At 49.9% G+C, this 18,510-nt stretch overlaps 1 protein-coding gene across 1 annotated transcript; it reads left to right on the forward strand.

Moving 5' to 3' along the window:
* Positions 1 to 670: 670 nt before the first annotated feature.
* On the forward strand, positions 671 to 17,568 carry LOC144728029 (peptidyl-prolyl cis-trans isomerase FKBP5-like). The gene is made up of 11 exons (XM_078607240.1): positions 671 to 1,066; positions 7,955 to 8,099; positions 8,967 to 9,109; positions 9,604 to 9,724; positions 10,414 to 10,570; positions 10,799 to 10,889; positions 11,236 to 11,319; positions 12,377 to 12,562; positions 13,220 to 13,459; positions 14,159 to 14,224; positions 15,022 to 17,568. The coding sequence occupies exons 1-11, from the start codon at positions 956 to 958 to the stop codon at positions 15,094 to 15,096; spliced, it is 1,419 nt and encodes a 472-aa protein (XP_078463366.1). The 5' UTR covers positions 671 to 955; the 3' UTR covers positions 15,097 to 17,568.
* Positions 17,569 to 18,510: the final 942 nt, after the last annotated feature.

The following is an 18,510-nucleotide window of genomic DNA, read 5'->3' on the forward strand; positions in this document are numbered from 1 at the left end:
TTAAACCTGCATTGAGGTTACTTTGATTATCATTATTTTTAGAAACGTGAATTGAGGTTACTTTGGGTTGGCGGGGGGTATAAATGTCCATATGATGGGGCCAACTTTGTTGAGCTATTGTTTGTGGCCAGGTCGCTTCTGAAAAATAAGTTTGGTGGACTGTGGATGGTTTTAGTTTTATTTGGGTGATTTGTTCGCCTTATACTTCGTACTATCGTGTTTTTGTACTGTTATGACGTCACCATCGTGCCCTTATCTGGACATCTGTGGACAAAGAGCTTCGTAGCTCATCGGATTCCTCCTGCGGTATATAAATTGTAAAAAAATAGCCCCCTTCAATTTCACGCGATTATTTGTAAAATATATAAACCAATCGATTCCTTCTGCAGAACAACACTTAGCGATTTCACGCGATTATTTGTAAAATATATAAACCAATGGATTCCTCCTGCAGAACAACGCGTAGCGATTCCCACGTCGAGACGTCAAAGGAATCGACTTCGATTCCAGCGTTGAGCGATGCGGCGCGTTTCCTACGGCGAGTTCCGTTTGGAATCGATTCACCGAAAATTAAATCGTTCCCGGTTAGTGTTTTTGTTGTTGCGAATCGCGATTCGACCCTACGCAATACAAATCTGCGGTATTTGTGGAATCGATCCTGGATTATTAGCGTCGGTCGACGGAATCGATCCGACACCCCCCCTCCACCACCATCCATTGGGGTTACGTTCAGCAAAGCGGCGGCCACCACGTGCAGCATCTTCCGCGGGCCCCTCTCTTTATCGATCTTTCTCGTTCTTTCTCCGTCTCTCTCGACGTCTCTCGCCGTCTTCAGCGATTGCCCAGTGGCAGTGAGCATCCAGGTCGAGGTTTAGTGAGCTTTGTTGTGCGGCGAAGACGGTGGTTGGGTTGATCGAGCGTGTTGTTACATTTTGAGCGGCGGCGGTGGTGAGGGATGACTGCCGAGGCAGATGCGAAGGTGGAGAAGGTGGAGGAGGCGGTGATCGGCGGTGGCGCAGAAGCAGGGGACGACATCTCCCCCAAACAGGACGGCGGAGTGCGCAAGGTAACGGCGAGTGGTCAACTGCAGAGGGGAGCACATTTGACAACCATCGTCATTGTTACCGTGTCAGCTGCATCATCCGTCAAAGTCCCAATCAATGGCCTTCCCCCCCGAGTCAAAAACGCATTGTTGTCACAGCAATTTCAACGTCGTCGTGCCTTTCATTAGCATCGTTATCAGCTTGATTATTGTGATCGTCCAGAGCATAAGCATTGTCATCATTATCCCTGCTACCACGATATCTTGTCGTCATCCCTCACATTGTCGTCATCTTCCCGATCATCATCTCTGACATCTAAACCTCCCACCAACCGCACATGTATTGACCAGCAGCAGAAGCAGCATCTTCATTCGGGGCTCTCGAAACGATGACAAGTCGCCTGCATTCCATAAATATGGATGCTCGGTTTCCCACCATAGTAATGTCGAATTTCCAACTAATAACAAAATGTCGAATTTCCAACTAACAACCACGAACCAAAAAAAAATGGAAATCGACACCCAGATGTGGAAACATCATTAATAAGGACAGCAGGGAAAAGGAGCACCCATGAAAGTTCTCGCTCACGTCGCAGTTAGCGGAAGAGCGAAACCACTTTTGTAAAGACGGTGTTTGGTCTACTCTTCCACGTCGTGAGTGATGGGGGATGTCACCCGAACATGAACGATTCGAACCTAGCCGAACACACACTCGTTGCAATGTTAACCAATTGCAATGTTAATCAATTCATTGCAATGTTAACCAATTTCAATGTTAATCGATTCATTGCAATGTTAACCAATTTCAATGTTAATCGATTCATTGCAATGTTAACCAATTTCAATGTTAATCGATTCATTGCAATGTTAACCAATTGCAATGTTAATCAATTCATTGCAATGTTAACCAATTTCAATGTTAATCAATTCATTGCAATGTTAACCAATGTCAATGTTAATCAACTCATTGCAATGTTAACTAATTTAAATGTTAATCAACTCATTGCAATGTTAACCAATTGCAGTGTTAATTCATTGCAATGTTAATCAATTCATGCCCCGATGGCTTGGTTGGGAGGACGAGATGCGTTGGGGGTGGAGATGGAATTTGAATAACCCCCCACATCGTCCACGCGGTGCAGATGGAAGTCTAACCGGCGAACCTTCTCGATTGTACGTTCGATGTGCTGCTGCTGCTGCTGCTGCTCACCATTACACCACCTGTGGTTCTTAGAACCTTTACAGCAGCAACCTTGCAGACCCTTTGGTTCTCAATCGTAAACAAACTAAAAAAATGCGTTATGTTAATTAAACGCATAGGTTTGATGACACAAAGGTAACAACGATTATTCAATATTTCCGTGCCCGTGCTTAATTTATCTTTTCGATTATTTACCTTAGAAAAAATGCCCGTGTCTCTCGCTACCCCCCCCCCCTTCCCTGGAAAGGGCATCTCGCACCCCCCAGGGGGTGCGTGCACCCCGGGTTAAGAACCACTGGTGTAGTGTATAGTGTAGTGTATCGTATTGTATAGTAGCGTAGTGTATAGTTGTGTAGTGTATAGTTGTGTAGTGTATAGCGTAGTGTACAGTTGTGTAGAGTGTAATGTATAATAGCGTAGTGTATAATAGTGTAGTGTAGAGTATAGTGTAGTGTTTAGTTGTGTAGAGTGTAGTGTATAATAGCGTAGTGTATAGTTGTGTAGTGTATAGTGTAGAGTATAGTGTAGTGTATAATGTAGTGCAGTGGTTCTTAACCTTTACAGCAGCCTTGCAGCCCCTTTGGTTCTCAATTGTTAAAACAATGTATGGAATATTAATAAATACGTGGGGGTTTGATGAAACAAAGTAGTTGTACTTATGTGCCGCGTGCTTAAATTATTTACCTTCTAAAAAAAAATGTGTCCATGTCTCGCATCCCCCCAAGAAGGCGCATCTCGCCCCCCCCCCCCCCCCCGACAGAGCATCTTGCACCCCAGGCTAAGAACCACTGCATTACAACATTGGCAGCTTCCCCGCAGCATGTGTATATAACACCTTACCCCCCCCCCCCAAACAATTGGCAAAGCATCAGGTTAAGTCAATGAGAGTGGCTGAGGAAAATTCCAGAATGACACAAATGAGATACGTGTGTTTGTGTTTATTTCTTAATGGTAATGCGGGGAATTACAATGTGCAGCACCTTTATCACTCCACTGCTGGATGAAGCCCCCCCCCCCCCATTCCTTGCCAGTCGCTTGTGGCTGTTCGACCATACTTCACCACGCTGGTCAGTACGGGGGTTGGTGATGGCAGAGAAGGACCCATAACTGGTTGTGATGTCAACGAGCTGCTGATGATTCCTAGTACTGTCGTTTTAGCTGAGTATAAATTGAGTTTTCATTGCGATGGGACTCTGGCTTATTAAAGAAAGTTCCAGAATAGGTGACTCAAACCGACATGAATGTGTCGCATTCTCAGCAGATTATTATTAAGCTGTTGGGCAGTACATTGCTACTGACGGTGGCTGATGATAGGCTGTGGTGAGATGGGTAATTAATCAGAATTAGAATATGTATTTACACTGGAGGAATCCGATAACGCTCTTTTTCGGACACGTCCAGTAGTGATGGCCTGGAGGATGGTGTTAAAATCTTGTAATGTAAAATCTTGTACTGTATATTGTGGGTTTCTTGTTGGCCGTAAATTTAAATTATTTACGGGACGCTGATGGGCTCAGGAAAGTTCCGGAATGGGTGAGTGAAACCGATGTGGGTGGTTGGGGGGTGGGGCATTGTAGCTGAGTGGCAGGGGGGACGATTGAGGGATAGGCAGGCAGCGTTTTGGTTGAAGGAGGCTTCATACAACGGTGGATTGACCGCAGCTCATGGCGGGTTGTGTGTTGCTGCAGAATTAAGCCGTTGAGGATTTGTGCGTGGAATTTTTTTTGTGTAATTCAAATTTCGTAGAATTGAAACGCTCGGGTAGGTACAGTATTTAGTTTGCTCACGTGGCTGAGCGCAGGCCCAAAGGCGCAGAATGCCGGACGGCCAGCAGCAGACAGCACTCTTTGAGTGTGTAACAAAGCTATACGTTTCTCAAATTGAGCAAGGTTTTAATAAGATGGGCAAAACAGTGATGGTGGCGGGAGGGTATTCCAAGTGAAACAGTGCAAGGGAAGAGGCAGAGAGAGGAATGAGGTGATCTGTGGTGAGTGGGTGAGTTAAGTGTGGTATTGTGACCTGCAGTGTGGTGAGTGTGTTAGTGTGGTATTGTGACCTGCAGTGTGGTGAGTGGGTAAGTGGGTTAGTGTGGTGTTATGACCTGCAGTGTGGCGAGTGGTTAAGTGGGTTAGTGTGGTATTGTGACCTGCAGTATGACGAGTAGGTAAGTGGGTTAGTGTGGTATTGTGACCTGCAGTGTGGTGAGTGGGTAAGTGGGTTTGTGTGGTGTTATTACCTGCAGTGTGGTGTGTGGGTTAGTGTGGTATTGTGACCTGCAGTGTGGCGAGTGGGTTAGTGTGGTATTGTGACCTGCAGTGTGGTGAGTGGGTAAGTGTGGTATTGTGACCTGCAGTGTGGTGAGTGGGTTAGTGTGGTATTGTGACCTGCAGTGTGGTGAGTGGGTAAATGGGTTAGTTTGGTATTGTGACCTGCAGTGTGGTGAGTGGGTTAGTGTGGTATTGTGACCTGCAGTGTGGTGAGTGGGTAAGTGGGTTAGTGTGGTATTGTGACCTGCAGTGTGGTGAGTGGGTTAGTGTGGTATTGTGACCTGCAGTGTGGTAAGTGGGTTAGTGTGGTATTGTGACCTGCAGTGTGGTGAGTGGGTAAGTGGGTTAGTGTGGTATTGTGACCTGCAGTGTGGCGTGTCGGTGAGTGTGTTGTGAACCATATGCACCTCAAGGTGCACATGGCCTGGCACAAGCGTCGTGGTGACGTCACCGCCACTTAGTGGCGAATGGCGGTTGTTGTTGTGACCCTCTGTGTCGTGGTGGTTGAACACGGTGCTGATGAGATGCGGGTGGGCGAATCGTTGAGCGCAGTTTACATAAACAGTGACCATGCTAGTAGCAGCGATAGAAGAGTGAAAAGGACGCAGATGTATTGCTAATGGTGGCCATGATTGGACTGTGGTGCCCTGTGATGGAAGATTCCATCCACTCTGAGTGAATGAAATCGTCAATGTGTGTGGGGTGGGTTTATTTTTTAGCAGAGATAGAAACTTTTGGTGGCCGCCTCAGATCAAATTACCCGGAATTCAGCCGATATCATCACGCCATCACGCCTCCGAAGCCAGGCGGGGTGGGGGGCGAGCATGGGGTCGGTGCTTTGATGGGCAGGTCGCTTTCTGCCTTTTGTAAGCAACCGGTTGCTCGGTTACATGCAACCGAGCTGCACAATTGATCACTGGGCAATAATGAAACAAGCCTTACCAGATGAATGCACACACGTACAGCCCTTTTGCCAATCTGCTGCTGGATGAGAAACCTCTCCCCATACTGTGCGGGCCATGCTGCTCTGTGTGTGTTGGTGGCGACACAGCGTACGTGTTGTAGCATAGAAGCACAGCACAACAGTGTATTTTGCGGCCCCTGCTGCTTAACCACGTAGCCCTCTCCTAGAAGCCTTTAGTTACTTGCTATGCAATGTGGTCTCCCGACCAAGGTTTAGCCAGGCTCAGATCTGATTGGCTTCTGAGATCTCTGACAAGATAGCGTGCATCCTGGGCGATGGGGTCATGGGTGTGCCAGATTGAATGCAGTGAAAACGGAGCTGACGCAATACTACGTATTCGCTGGACAGAGTCGGAGAGATAATGGAATGAGAGACATGCACAGCGTATAGAGACACGGCGCTAGACCCACATACAAGAGAGCTGTGAAGAGTGTGTCACGGGGAGGAGAGACACTTGAGACGGACAGAGAAACAGACGGCAGAGAGATATTTGGAGAGACATGATAGATATGGAGGGACACGGAGAGGTGGAAACACAGGGATGTGCAGAGCCACGCAGTAATCTAGAGAGACGGTTGCGGAGAGTGGCAGACGGACACATGGAGACATGGACGCAGAAGGAGACGGACACATGAAGGGAGGGAACACGGAGGTACAACCTTGAGCATGTTCACACGTTGCGCGTGCGTAAAGAGAGCACTGCCTGCGATTGCGAGAGTTTTGATGCCAATTATTTATGGGGGAATGCTCGCATCGGGGCGGCGTGACCCAGTCTTAACGCGATTGAGTTTGCACAAGGCTCGCGAGAGAGTGTTACGTTGCAAAATTCAACGTGAGTCCAGTCCAAGCTCCCAGTGGGTGAGCTTGGCATTAAATGAGTTGCCCGGTGTTGTGTTTAGACGTTGAGTTTAGCGCGGGAGGGAAGACGAGCAAGGCCTGTGCATGGTGGGCAGTGCTGACCACAATGCCCTCCACGTGCGCCGGGCAAACCTTCGTGCGCGATTGCTGACAAGCATGGGTGGGGTGCAGAGGTCGCAAACGGGTTTTGATTCCTTACCCTTACCCGGCCGCACCAGGGTCGCAAACGGGTACCCGTACCCAGCCGGGTACGGGTAGGGTACGGGTATGGGTATCGGGTACCTAATTGGGTATCGGGTACCTAATTGCGACCTCTGGGATGAAGCCATGTTGCAGGCGCGGGTGGGTTGATTCTAGGAACTTGAATTGTGAGAAGAGACAAGACGTTGGGAAATGAGTGACAAACGGTGACTCACCAATGACTCACGGCCTACCCGTACCCGGCCGCACCAGGGTCGCAAACGGGTACCCGTACCCGGCCGGGTACCCGGGTAGGGTATCGGGTAGGGTACGGGTATCGGGTACCCGGTTGCGACCTCTGGTGGGGTGTAAAGTCGCATATGTTGCAATGGCTGCTTTTTCGATGAATTTTTATAAATTCATATGAGTACAGAGGTCAACTTTTGTGTTACGAGATGGGTACTTGAGGCAGGCGGAGGCCATATTTGTGTTGCTGTGCGAGTTCGAAAACCCAGACTGGCAATTTACACAGAGGACCCCGTAGACTCGCATGGACACCCGTAGACTCGCATGGAGACCCATAGAATCGCATATAGACCCATAGAATCGCATAGAGACCCATAGAATCGCATAGAGACCCGTAGACTCGCACGGAGACCCATAGAATCGCATAGAGACCCATAGAATCGCATAGAGACCCATAGACTCGCATGGACACCCGTAGACTCGCACGGAGACCCATAGAATCGCATAGAGACCCATAGAATCGCATAGAGACCCATAGAATCGCATAGAGACCCGTAGACTTGCACGGAGACCCATAGAATCGCATAGAGACACATAGAATCGCATAGAGACCCATAGAATCGCATAGAGACCCATAGAATCGCATAGAGACCCATAGAATCGCATAGAGACCCATAGAATCGCATAGAGGCCCATGGATTCAAATGTTCCGAGCGGGCAGTGGTGGTGCTGTGTGGTCCACGGTTTGATATTGGTGCCTGCAGGCACATTATGGGCTATTCTTCATCAGTGTGGGAGGGAAACAGCCATGTCTCCCGTGCACTGTTTTGCCGCGGTTCAATACAGACCCATTATACGTGGCTCAGTTGCCCATAACGTGACAACACATCTGAGTTTTTTTTTATTTAGGCCTAGGGGAGCCCCGATTGGAAGCTCATCCCCTGTCGGTGACATTGGCATAGTGCCCGGTTTCTCTCCCCCAAGCCTGGGCATTGAGCCGAGGGCATCACGCTGTGAGATCCGCTGTCACGCGTCGCCCAAATGTGGCGGGGGTTATTGTTGATAATGTTGGTTGTGAAAGCCGACGTGTTAAACTGACGGCCGGGGTTGTTGCGACGGCGGGGCGCGCCGGGTGACGAGCGTTTGACCTCCAGACGATCGCGCTGACCCCTCGTCAACCCTTGTCCAACCCGCAGCTGATCAAGCGTGCGGGCGAGGGCGATGACACGCCGCTGGCCGGAGACAAGGTGTGGGTTCACTACACGGGCACGTTGCTCGACGGAACCAAGTTCGACTCCAGTCGCGACCGAGGGGAGAAGTTCACCTTCGAGCTGGGCAAAGGTGAGGATTCTCGTGCCGTGGTCCACTGTCGGTATGAATTCGAAGTGGCATTTTTGTTCCCCTGTATAATCTAAAGCAAAAGTTCGGAGTCGGGGGAAGTGGAGGGGGGATGCATCTTATAATGAGGACAATTAATTGTATTCTGGAAGACAGTGTTTTAATCTTGTTCAGGATTATCTTCCGGAAGACGGCAGGTGTGTCGCCCGGTTTGTGTAACTTTGACACTGGGGGTACAACTTTAGGGGTTGTGTGTTGCTCTGCGGAGCATCTTATAATCCGGAGATATACGGTCATTGTAAGTTGAATATCAGCAAACAGTTCTGCTGCATCGTTATGATAGTTGACTCTGCATTTTATATATCTGGGGTAATTTGGCGAAGGGTGGTCCATATTGAAAAAAAAACACGGATAATGAAAAACATGTAAATTAGGCAATAAATCATGGTACTGGTTACCTATACAGAATCTGGGTGAAGAGGTAGAATGCGTCGTATGGTTTGTATTGTTTGCTCAAGTAATGCGATTACTTTCCGATGTGTTTGTGGTCACCGAGTCGTGGACCCTCAACGAGCGAGGGTCAGCCAATAATTAGAGCAGCATGGCTACTCCGTTACCTGGTTACCACGCAATCCGGTTACTAAGTAACCCGGCCACCAAACAAGCCGGTTACTCCACCCACGGATAATGAAGAGTTAGCTTTGTAATCAACCACGGGCCTGCATCGCGGTGGAGATGTTTGCTACGGTCCAGCAGTAGCCATCGTTGCTGCCATGTGCCTGTGACCGCACGCACGCACACATGTACGTGTGCCGCCTTGCGTGCGTGACCGTTGTGCCCCCCCCCCCCCCACCGCGTTACCTTTTCCAGAGCAAGTGATCAAGGCATGGGACATCGGCGTGGCGACGATGAAGCGGGGGGAGTTGTGCCAGCTGACGTGCGCCGCCGAGTATGCGTACGGTGCCGTGGGCAGCCCCCCCAAGATCCCCGCGAACTCCACGCTCATCTTTGAGGTCGGTACTTTCGACCACTCGGACGGTTATTTGGCCACTCGGTGGGTCTGTTATTCAGGTCGTTCAGTGGGCCAGACTGAACGGAATGCTGTCAGTTAATATTGATCTGGAAGGCTGATAGGCGGGTGGACTAAAACAATTATTTAATTTATATGTTGAGGTACCAATCTCTTTCCGCTTGCACGTGTGGATAACCGTAATGCTCCCGGACAGCGCATAACGAGTTTCACCTTGAACAGGGCCCCATCGTTAAGACCAGATGTAATTGTGATTGTACCATCATTTAGACCAGATGTCATCGTGGTAGTACCATCTGGCAGCCCAGCAGCACTTGCTTATTACGTATGGATGTTGGACTTATTTCGGACCGTGCGTAGTCAACCGCACAAATCGGAGGTGCGGGGGAAGGACAAAAAAAAACACAAAAAGCAGTTCCGACTGCTGATGGTCGCAATGTTTGCCCGCGAGACGACCTTGCCTGGGTCTTCCCCCAGGTGGAGCTGTTTGACTGGAAGGGGGAGGACCTCACGGAAGAGGAGGATGGAGGCATCATCCGGCGCATCCATTGCAAGGGGGAGGGCTACTCCAAGCCTAATGAGGGCTCCACCGTGGAGGGTGCGCCCCCCCCCCTCGTCGCCCACACGCGCGCTGCGACTCCGCCACGGCTAGACACAACACGGCCGCAGATACACGCAGCCGCAGATACACGCAGCCGCAGATACACGCGTCCACATTTATTGGGCACCGCGCCGACGCAGGCACAACGCGGACGCGCAGACAACCACTACGACTGCTGCCACGCACACAAGCGCAGAGACCACAATACTGCAGACACAACTATAACCACACAGACTGCCATACTACGGGCAAATAAAGACACAACCACTGAGCGCTCGCGTAGACCACGCGCAACACTATCAGACACAAACGTTATTCATGTTTGGCTACCCATTCGTGTACGTGAGTGTATTTGTGAAATTAACTGTGGAGGGGGAGTTGTGGCGCAGTGGTTAGCGCGCTGGGCTACGAACCCAGCGACCAGAGTTCGATTTCTGCTGACGGGCCAACACCAGTGACAATTATCTGAACCAGTGCTGGGCTTCGCCTAGGTCGACTCGGCCTCAAATTAGTACCTGCTGCGATGTGCAGTCAACGTCGCCACTCGGGAGACAAAGGCGGCTGGGCTTGGTGCTGGCCACCCGTCCCCTCGCGTGCTGTACCAGCCTTCATAGGTGCTACTCGCTCACGGCGCTTGCCTCAACAGTCCGTTAAGGCTACACGTGGGATCTTTGTCTCGCGCGCAGTGTCTCTGGAGGGCCGTGTGGGGAGCCGAGTGTTCGACGCACGCGACCTCTCGTTCACCCTGGGCGATAGCGAGGAGTTCGGGGTGGTGCCGGGCGTGGAACGCGCGCTTGAGAAGATGCTCAAGGGGGAAGTGTGCACCCTCACGCTGGCGCCCAAGTGAGTCTCACGCTCGTACACTCCCTCTCGCACAACAACTGGGCGCCCTTCGTCTTCCCTTTGCCGATGTTATTTACACACCGCGCCAGGTCCTCATTTTAGGCTGCACTCAACTAGGGGCGGCATACGAAAGACAGGAGTAGTTTGGGTTTGGTAGGTTTCATTGTGATCGTGGATTTGGCACGGCTGTTAACGTCTGCGATGCGTGTGGCAACGCGTCGCCTGCAGGTATGCGTTTGGTCAGCAGGGAAAGGCAGAGTTTGAAATCCCTCCAGACACCACCGTGGAATACAAAGTGACTCTGAAGAGCTTTGAGAAGGTACGCGCACACGTTCACTCTGCGCTGTTAACACCCTTCGCATACTAACACGCACGCTGATACACAGCTGTGCGTTCACTAGAGTGTATCACAATATAGAAACGCTACGATGTACATCCGACGACAATGATCAACGATAATCGCATCTTCCCTTCCCTCTTTTAAAATATAGTTATATCAGGATTATCGTTATTATGAAAAAACAATAATGAACGTTTCCTGTGCTCATTAACGATCTACGTGAATAGCTGTTTACACATTGAACGAGCGCTTTGCGAAATGTTTGCACTCGCGTTATACACTCGCACTGCACAGTGATTGAATGAATGAATGCGCGTGTGTCCAGGCGAAGGAGTCCTGGGAGATGGACACCAAGGAGAAGCTGGAGCAGGCCGGCCTCGTGAAGGAGAAGGGAACTCAGTACTTTAAGGTGCGACGCGTGCGAAGCCCCACGGTGGCAGTGATGTTATCGTTCTCGCCTGGTCTACAGGAGGTCGTGGGTTCGATCCTGACCCTGATGCCTGTATATTTGGCTGCTGTTAATTTCCACATTTGTGGCCCAAGTCGCTTCTGAAAATGAACGACATCGCTCCGTGAGCTTTACCTAGTAAAATGAAAATCGTTTAGTTTTCTTGATGCTCATCTATTTTTAGAGATTGGCTTACCTTTCCTATACTTTGCACTCCTGTCATTTTTTGAATTGTTTGTTGTAACTTTCTGACCCGCCCCTCCTGGACATCTGTGAAAAAGAGCTTTCATAGCTCATCGTATTTCTCCAGAATGAATTCTAAAGTCTGATTCTGAAGGAGGAAATGTACCACACAGTGGATGTTTTCTCGGCTGTGTGTGCGTGTGGACAACAGTAGTCACTGCGCAACGAACCTGGCGACCCGAGATCGATTCCCGCTCATGGTCAGCACCAACACCAGTGACGATTATCTGACCTGGTCCTGGGCCTCTCCCAGGTCGACTCTGCCTCAAATGAGTACCTGGTGCGATGCGTAGTAAACATGGCCACTTGGGAGACAAACGCGACTGGGCGTGGTGCTGGCCACCCATCCCCTCGTGTGCCATGGCAGCCTTCATATATGCTCCCTGATAGCACTTGCATCAAAATTCTGTTAAGGCTATACTGGGGATGTTTTCCCTTTGTGCTGGTTGCTGCTACTGCTGTTATTTGCTGCTGCTTCTGTTGCTGCACCCGGCGTTACTCCTGTTGCTCCCCTTAACTGCTGCTGCTGCTACGACCGGCGCTACTGCTACTATTATCTGCTGCTTCTACTACTGCTACCATTATGCGCTTCTGCCGTTTCTGCTGTTGCTTTCGCTGTTTTTGTTGTTACTGCTCCTCCTGCTGCTGCTTCTACTATGATCCTACTGCTGCTGCTCTTGCAACTGCTGCTTCTAGCGCTCCCACCTCTCCCGCTGCTAATGTTTGTTCCGCTGCCCGTACCGCTTGCCCGACCGCCACCGCCAACCGCATGCAGGCAGGGCGCTACAAGCAAGCGCTGGCGCAGTACAAGAAGATCGTGTCGTGGCTGGAGAACGAGTACGGCCTGGAGGGCACCGACGAGACGGCCGCCAAGAGCCTCGTGCTGGCTGCGCACCTCAACCTCGCCATGTGCCACCTCAAGCTGGCTGAGAGCCAGCAGGCGCTGGAGTGCTGCGACAAGGTACAGCGATCGGCCCGACTCGCACACACGCGCACACAGATGTACGCACGCACGGAGAGATGTACGCGCACATAGCGATAGATATACGCACACATCAACACAGATACACTGCAGCAGGCAGGCATGCACTCGTGTTCTCGTACAGATTGGCCCAAATTTCGATTTAAAGCTTTCGTGACTGCAGGGATTCATCTACTTGGTTCTTTCGGTAAAGTCACGTAGAAGGGAAGTAATAAAATAATAAAAATAAAACATAATAAAATAATTCTCACGACGTTTTGGCCACAACGCAAGCAGCCGTCCTCAGGTGAAGAATGAAACACCATGGTCACAAGAATGAAACACCACCAAGCTTGGTGGTGTTTCATTCTTCACCTGAGGACGGCTGCTTGCGTTCTGGCCGAAACGTCGTGAGAATTATTTTATTACGTTTTATTTTTATTATTTTATTACTTCCCTTCTACGTGACTTTACCGAAAGAACCAAGAAGATCAGATTGGCCCAGTTGTACATTGTGCGTCACTTGGGTTTCGCTCACAATTGGTTCGTGCTTCTCCTGCGATTCACCTGTGGCTTCCCCCTACGCTCCCCCGTCGATCTCCCTCCCCACCCACTTCCCCCCCCCCGCCCGCCCGCCCGCCCCTTGTCCCCCGAAAGGCCCTGGAGAAGGACCCGCGCAACGAGAAGGCGCTGTACCGTCGCGGCGAGGCGCACGCGGCACAGAGGGACTACGAGCTCGCGCGCGCCGACTTTGAGCGCGTGCTGGAGGTGAACCCGGCCAACGGGGCGGCGCGTGCGCACGTAGCGCAGTGCCAGCGAAGGCTGCGTGAGCAGCACGAGCGAGACAAGCGCGTCTACGCCAACATGTTCAGCAAGTTCGCGCAGCACGATGCAAAGGTGCGTTGCCGCCGGCCGTGTTAAGGTTTTCCATCGGGGGTTTAATCTCTCGCCGATATATTTTCCGGGTCGCCTGTTGGGTTCGACCGGAGTAGGTAGTTTCGTGATCGGTTCCGGCCACGTAGAGCGTATGTACTGGGCCTGGCGTGCTGGGTGCGGATTTTTTTTTCCCCGTTTTCTTGATATTGCTCCCTGTCGCAAAGCGCATTCGTCGGGTCAATTGGGGGGGGAGGGGGCTATTTAGCTTTGGGTCATCTCGTCGTACGTTCCGTCTCGTGGCCTTCGATCCGCCTCGAGCAGCGGCCTCCTCGTCAAGCCCGTCGCTGGGACAACCGGACGCGTACAGAACCCACAGTGCTCTGTTGTGGCTCCAGTCGTCTGGAATTAAACCTCTCGCTTTCACCCTGAACGTCGGTGTCGCCCCTGAATTAATGCTCTCCCGACGCCAGCATTCTATCTGCGCTGGTTATACACTTAAATAATGCGCGTTGTACACATCTGCACTCCGTTAATTTTCAAAGCCATCGAGCAAGCTTTGCACCCCTGCCACAGGAAGGAAGTGGTGAGAGGTGCGATGGCAGTGCTGGTCCAGTTTCCTTTCCTTCTGCTGTCACTTTTGGTCTAGATCACGTCTCTGGTATGATCGTTCGTGCCGTGCCTCATGCCCTGCTTGTGTCTCTGTCCCGTGTGCGTCATCAGCATGAGAAGAGTCCGGGCAAAGGAGACGAAGACGTCTTCAAGAAGGCGGCTCAAGAAGCATCGGAGGTGACCGCCCCTTGCAGCCTAAAGCATTAATAGTGAAACATTAGGAGCAGTGATTATAATTATCGGCCTGTGGCCAAATGACCTGGCATTGGCCAAATGACCTGGCATGCACCCAATCTTGGCAGGTGTTGGATACTAATTAGTGGGGTTGAGTCAGGACCGTGCTTTGATGGGCAGCTACTGTTGTACCTATGTATGTTGAACTTCTTTCACACCGTACCTAGCCAACCATGCTAATCGGAGGTGTGGGAAATTACCTGGCATGCGCCCAATCTCGGCAGGTGTTGGATGCTAATTAGTGGGGTTGAGCCAGGATCGTGCTTGGATGGGCAGCTTCCCGTTATGCGCAGTGAAGTGTAGTGAAATAACCGCCATGGGACTCGCACGATGTGACGAGGCTTTCATCCAGCATGCGCCTCTCCACGCTTATTTGCACACTTTTTTTGTTAACTCCCCCATAATTTTGTTCGTTATTGTCCACGCTCTTTCTTCTGATATTAGGAAGCTACTGGAGCTATGCATTTTTTAATCTCGATTGAAAACTCTTTTCTTTAAAACTGCTTGTTGTTTTTAGTTTCTTGTCCTTCCCCCCGGACCTCTGATTAGCACAGTTGGCTACGTACGTTGCGAAAGAAGTTCAACACACATACATACTTATACGCTTCTGAGCCATCCGTGTCCATGGCTGGTAGCGCACATTTCACACAAAAAAGCAAAGGTTAAACGCTCTGGAAAGCTTTGCGGAATCCACGCGTGTGCACGATTCTATTCCTGTTAAAGTCGAGTGTTTGTTGCAGGATGAACAAGTGGACAAAGAGGAAACGGACGAAGCTCCCGCTGCTCCCATGGAGACGGAGGCGGCGACCGCGTGAGGCGGGGGGGGGAGGATGGTTGCGGAAGGCCCCGGTCGATTTGGGGCTTCCACCGTTGATGGCGGTTTCTGTTCCATCGCCACCGTCTTGGGAGCAGCAGCATCTTCTCTCTCTCTCTTGAAGTCCCCTCCCGCTTTTCTCCGGTTTGATTGCCATGCGATGAACACTCTTCGCAGGGCATGATATACACGTGGGCTACGCCACTTAGTGTGTTGGATAAGTGTCGTGTCGTCGTCCCCCCCCCGTCGAGTTCGGTGTCTTCAGGATTGGTTTCTGTGACGTCATATTCGAGGTGGGGGGGGGTGGTCGTCCCCCTCCTCCCCCCAAAAAGGAATGTGTGACGTCATACTGCGTGCTCGCCGCGGGTCCAGCGGATGTTGAAAGTTCATCGTCTCATTATTACAGGATGCCGATAGCAAGCAAATTGGAATATACTTTGTTAATAAAAAAAAAAAATTGCAAATCGCTGCACCCCTTGGTCAAAATGATCTGATCTGGTTGTGTTAACGTTCCTAAATTAATTGGTAGTTTTTCTAAGTTTTGATTTTAGTGCTTTCATTTGCTTTGTTTTTATATGGTTTTTGTGTTCGGTTTTACAACTTGGAAGCAAGATGCATCTAAAACAACACCATTCGGTCTCCATTTTACCTCCCTTTCCGATGCAACGTCCGATCCACGACAATGCAGCGGTGTATTAATTGCGGCCGCCGTAAATAATTGTCAATTCACCGCTCAAGTTCCGGCACGCGGCTCCCAATTTGCATCGTTCCCATTCCGAGTTTAAAATCCCCCTACGTACGCCTGGCCCTACAGACGAGCACGGAGCGGCTCCCAGCATGCACTGCGTGTATCCTGACATAGCCAGGGTCACTGGGTTCACACCTCCCGAACAGAAGCAGCAAGGGGACTCCACCATGGCCGGAATGCCTCTAGAGGCCGCTATACTGATACGTCTTAAAGCAATGGTTCTCAGCGTTTTTAGTATGGCGCCAAATCCCCCCCCCCCACCCAATCAAAACCACTGATTACGATGATCCCCGTTTCCCTGGTTACTAAGGTCTCAATAAACAGACACCCCATGTCCACTCCTGCACTCAACGTACTCTTGGCCATTTTGTTTCGCGTTGTGTATTTGTGTTTTTTTGTGTTTTTTTTCGTGTTGTTGCCGTGACGCTGACATTCCCCGCACACGTTCGAAATCTTTCCAGCGCAGTGTCCATGCGACAGCCCGCGCAGCCCCTCTGAGGGTTTCGTGGTGGTGCACGACCAGCGGGCAGTTGAGAACCGTTGCCTTAAAAATAATTTGGCTTTGACTTTCATTTATTTTTATTCTTTGGGTCTTTAGGTAAAGTCACGTAGATAGATTCGAAGCTTTCGTGACTGCAGGAATTACTTTTTGGTTCTTTCGGTAAAGTCACGTAGAAAATCAAATAGTAATAGAATTCGACGTTTCGGTTGCAACACAAGCAGCCATCATCAGGCAAGAATTAATGATTAAACACAGACACGGAAACAACATAGGCAGACATGCAGACACTCGCTCGGTGAGTCTGCATGCGTGTGCCTATGTTTCCGTGTCTGTTTTATCATTCATTCTTACCTGATGATGGCTGCTTGTGTTGCAACCGAAACGTCATATTCTATTATTATTTTATTTTCTACGTGACTTTACCGAAAGAACCAAAGAGTAGTTAGGTAGATAGCTTGAAAGACAAGCGATCGTCATCAGGATCGCTAGTATTGTGATCAAAACGTCTAAGTCATAACTTGCTGTGATGCTTCCACCCTATCTTCCGATGTTAGTTGTTATTTTCGGCTCTGATTTTACATTCACAGGTTCAATTTCTCACATGAACACAGCCACCTGACGCGTCAGCGGCTCTTCGATCCTCCATTAACATGCTAATTTCTCACGTTAACATAACTAGCCCCGCCCACTTTGTTTATGACCCTTGGGCTACACCCATTCTAAACCTTTAAAACAGTCTGCCTCGGCAGCTTTACTCTTTATTTCCTCCTGATGCCGATCGCTTGTGTTGTGATCGAAACGTCGTAGTTTTCTGTTATTTTCTTTTAACCCATCTACGTGACTTTACCGAAATACCTAAAGAATGGGAATTCCTGCAGTCAGGAAAGCTTTAAGTCAAGATTTCATTTATTTTCTCACGCACGAAAGGCTTCAAATGTGTTGTCGGTCAGAGTAGGGCACGCAGTCTGAGGATGCAACCAGAAAACAAAAGCATATTTAACTTTGGGTTGCCTCTTCCATTATAGTAGATGGTAAAATGGGTGGCTTTCGGCGTATTTTTCATTCCATGTAATCTGTATTTTCCCGGCGCACACCTGTGGAGTACGGTCACTAATGTAAGGCTCACTGGGGAAAGCAATACCGATGTTAAGTTAGTGATGCATCCGTTTTTTGGTGGAATGGACTTTTGATGGCTCACGAACGAAATAAAAGCAAAGTTGAAATCGTTGTGCACTTGTACGCTCACACACGCAGGACACGGCAGGCATGCAGGTAAACGCGCTATGCAAGTGAAGGGAGTGAATGACAATCTCTCTAGGTACATATTTAAAGATTTAAATCAGTTTTCAAGGTAAATATGTGCCTAATTGTGCATGTCACAATCCATTATTTTTCCAAGTCGATACAGCCGGCCACATGAGTCGTAATCATATTTAGCATCCCCCCCCCCCCGGCTACAGAATGTGCGCAGAGGTTTTGCAGGCAGGCGCCAAGTACCTACTCCCACCGCCTAACTTGCCCTGCCCTCTACCCACAAATCCTCACTTCTCTGCATTGTTGGTGGGTGCAGCGTGGGCTAAGCCACCTTAGCCTCACTACATTTTGGTATAATTACAAGCAATTTTCGATTTAAAGCTTTCGTGACTGCAGGGATTCATCTTCTTGGTTCTTTTGGTAAAGTCACGTAGAAGGGAAGTAATAAAATAATAAAAATAAAACATTAAATAATTCTCACGACGTCGCCTCGACATACCTGGTTTTCACCTGAGGACGGCTGCTTGCGTTATTTTATTACTTCCCTTCTACGTGACTTTACCGAAAGAACCAAGAAGATGAATTACAAGCAAGGCAACAGCAGAAGGCACGGATATCTTCTCCTGTCCTTGGTAATGCTAAGTACCATCGCAGCACGGGTCCTCATCGGCGAGTTGCAAGGTAGCAACGTGGAGTTCCTGCCATCGTCGGAGTGAGGACGTGGCCCTGCCACACCAGCTGGCAGACCGATACTCGTCGGCACAAGTTGTCCCTTGCCTGCAAGTGACATTTACGCAGGAGCATTGTACGATGACCGGAGCATTGCAGGCGGCTATCAAGGCTTCCCACCTACAGGTTGGATTCCTGGTCATGTGCATAGCATCATTGGTAATTAACACCTGATTTTGAAA

Source organism: Lampetra planeri, chromosome 27, assembly GCF_965212315.1.
Source record: "Lampetra planeri chromosome 27, kcLamPlan1.2.h2, whole genome shotgun sequence".
Lineage (NCBI taxonomy): Eukaryota > Metazoa > Chordata > Hyperoartia > Petromyzontiformes > Petromyzontidae > Lampetra > Lampetra planeri.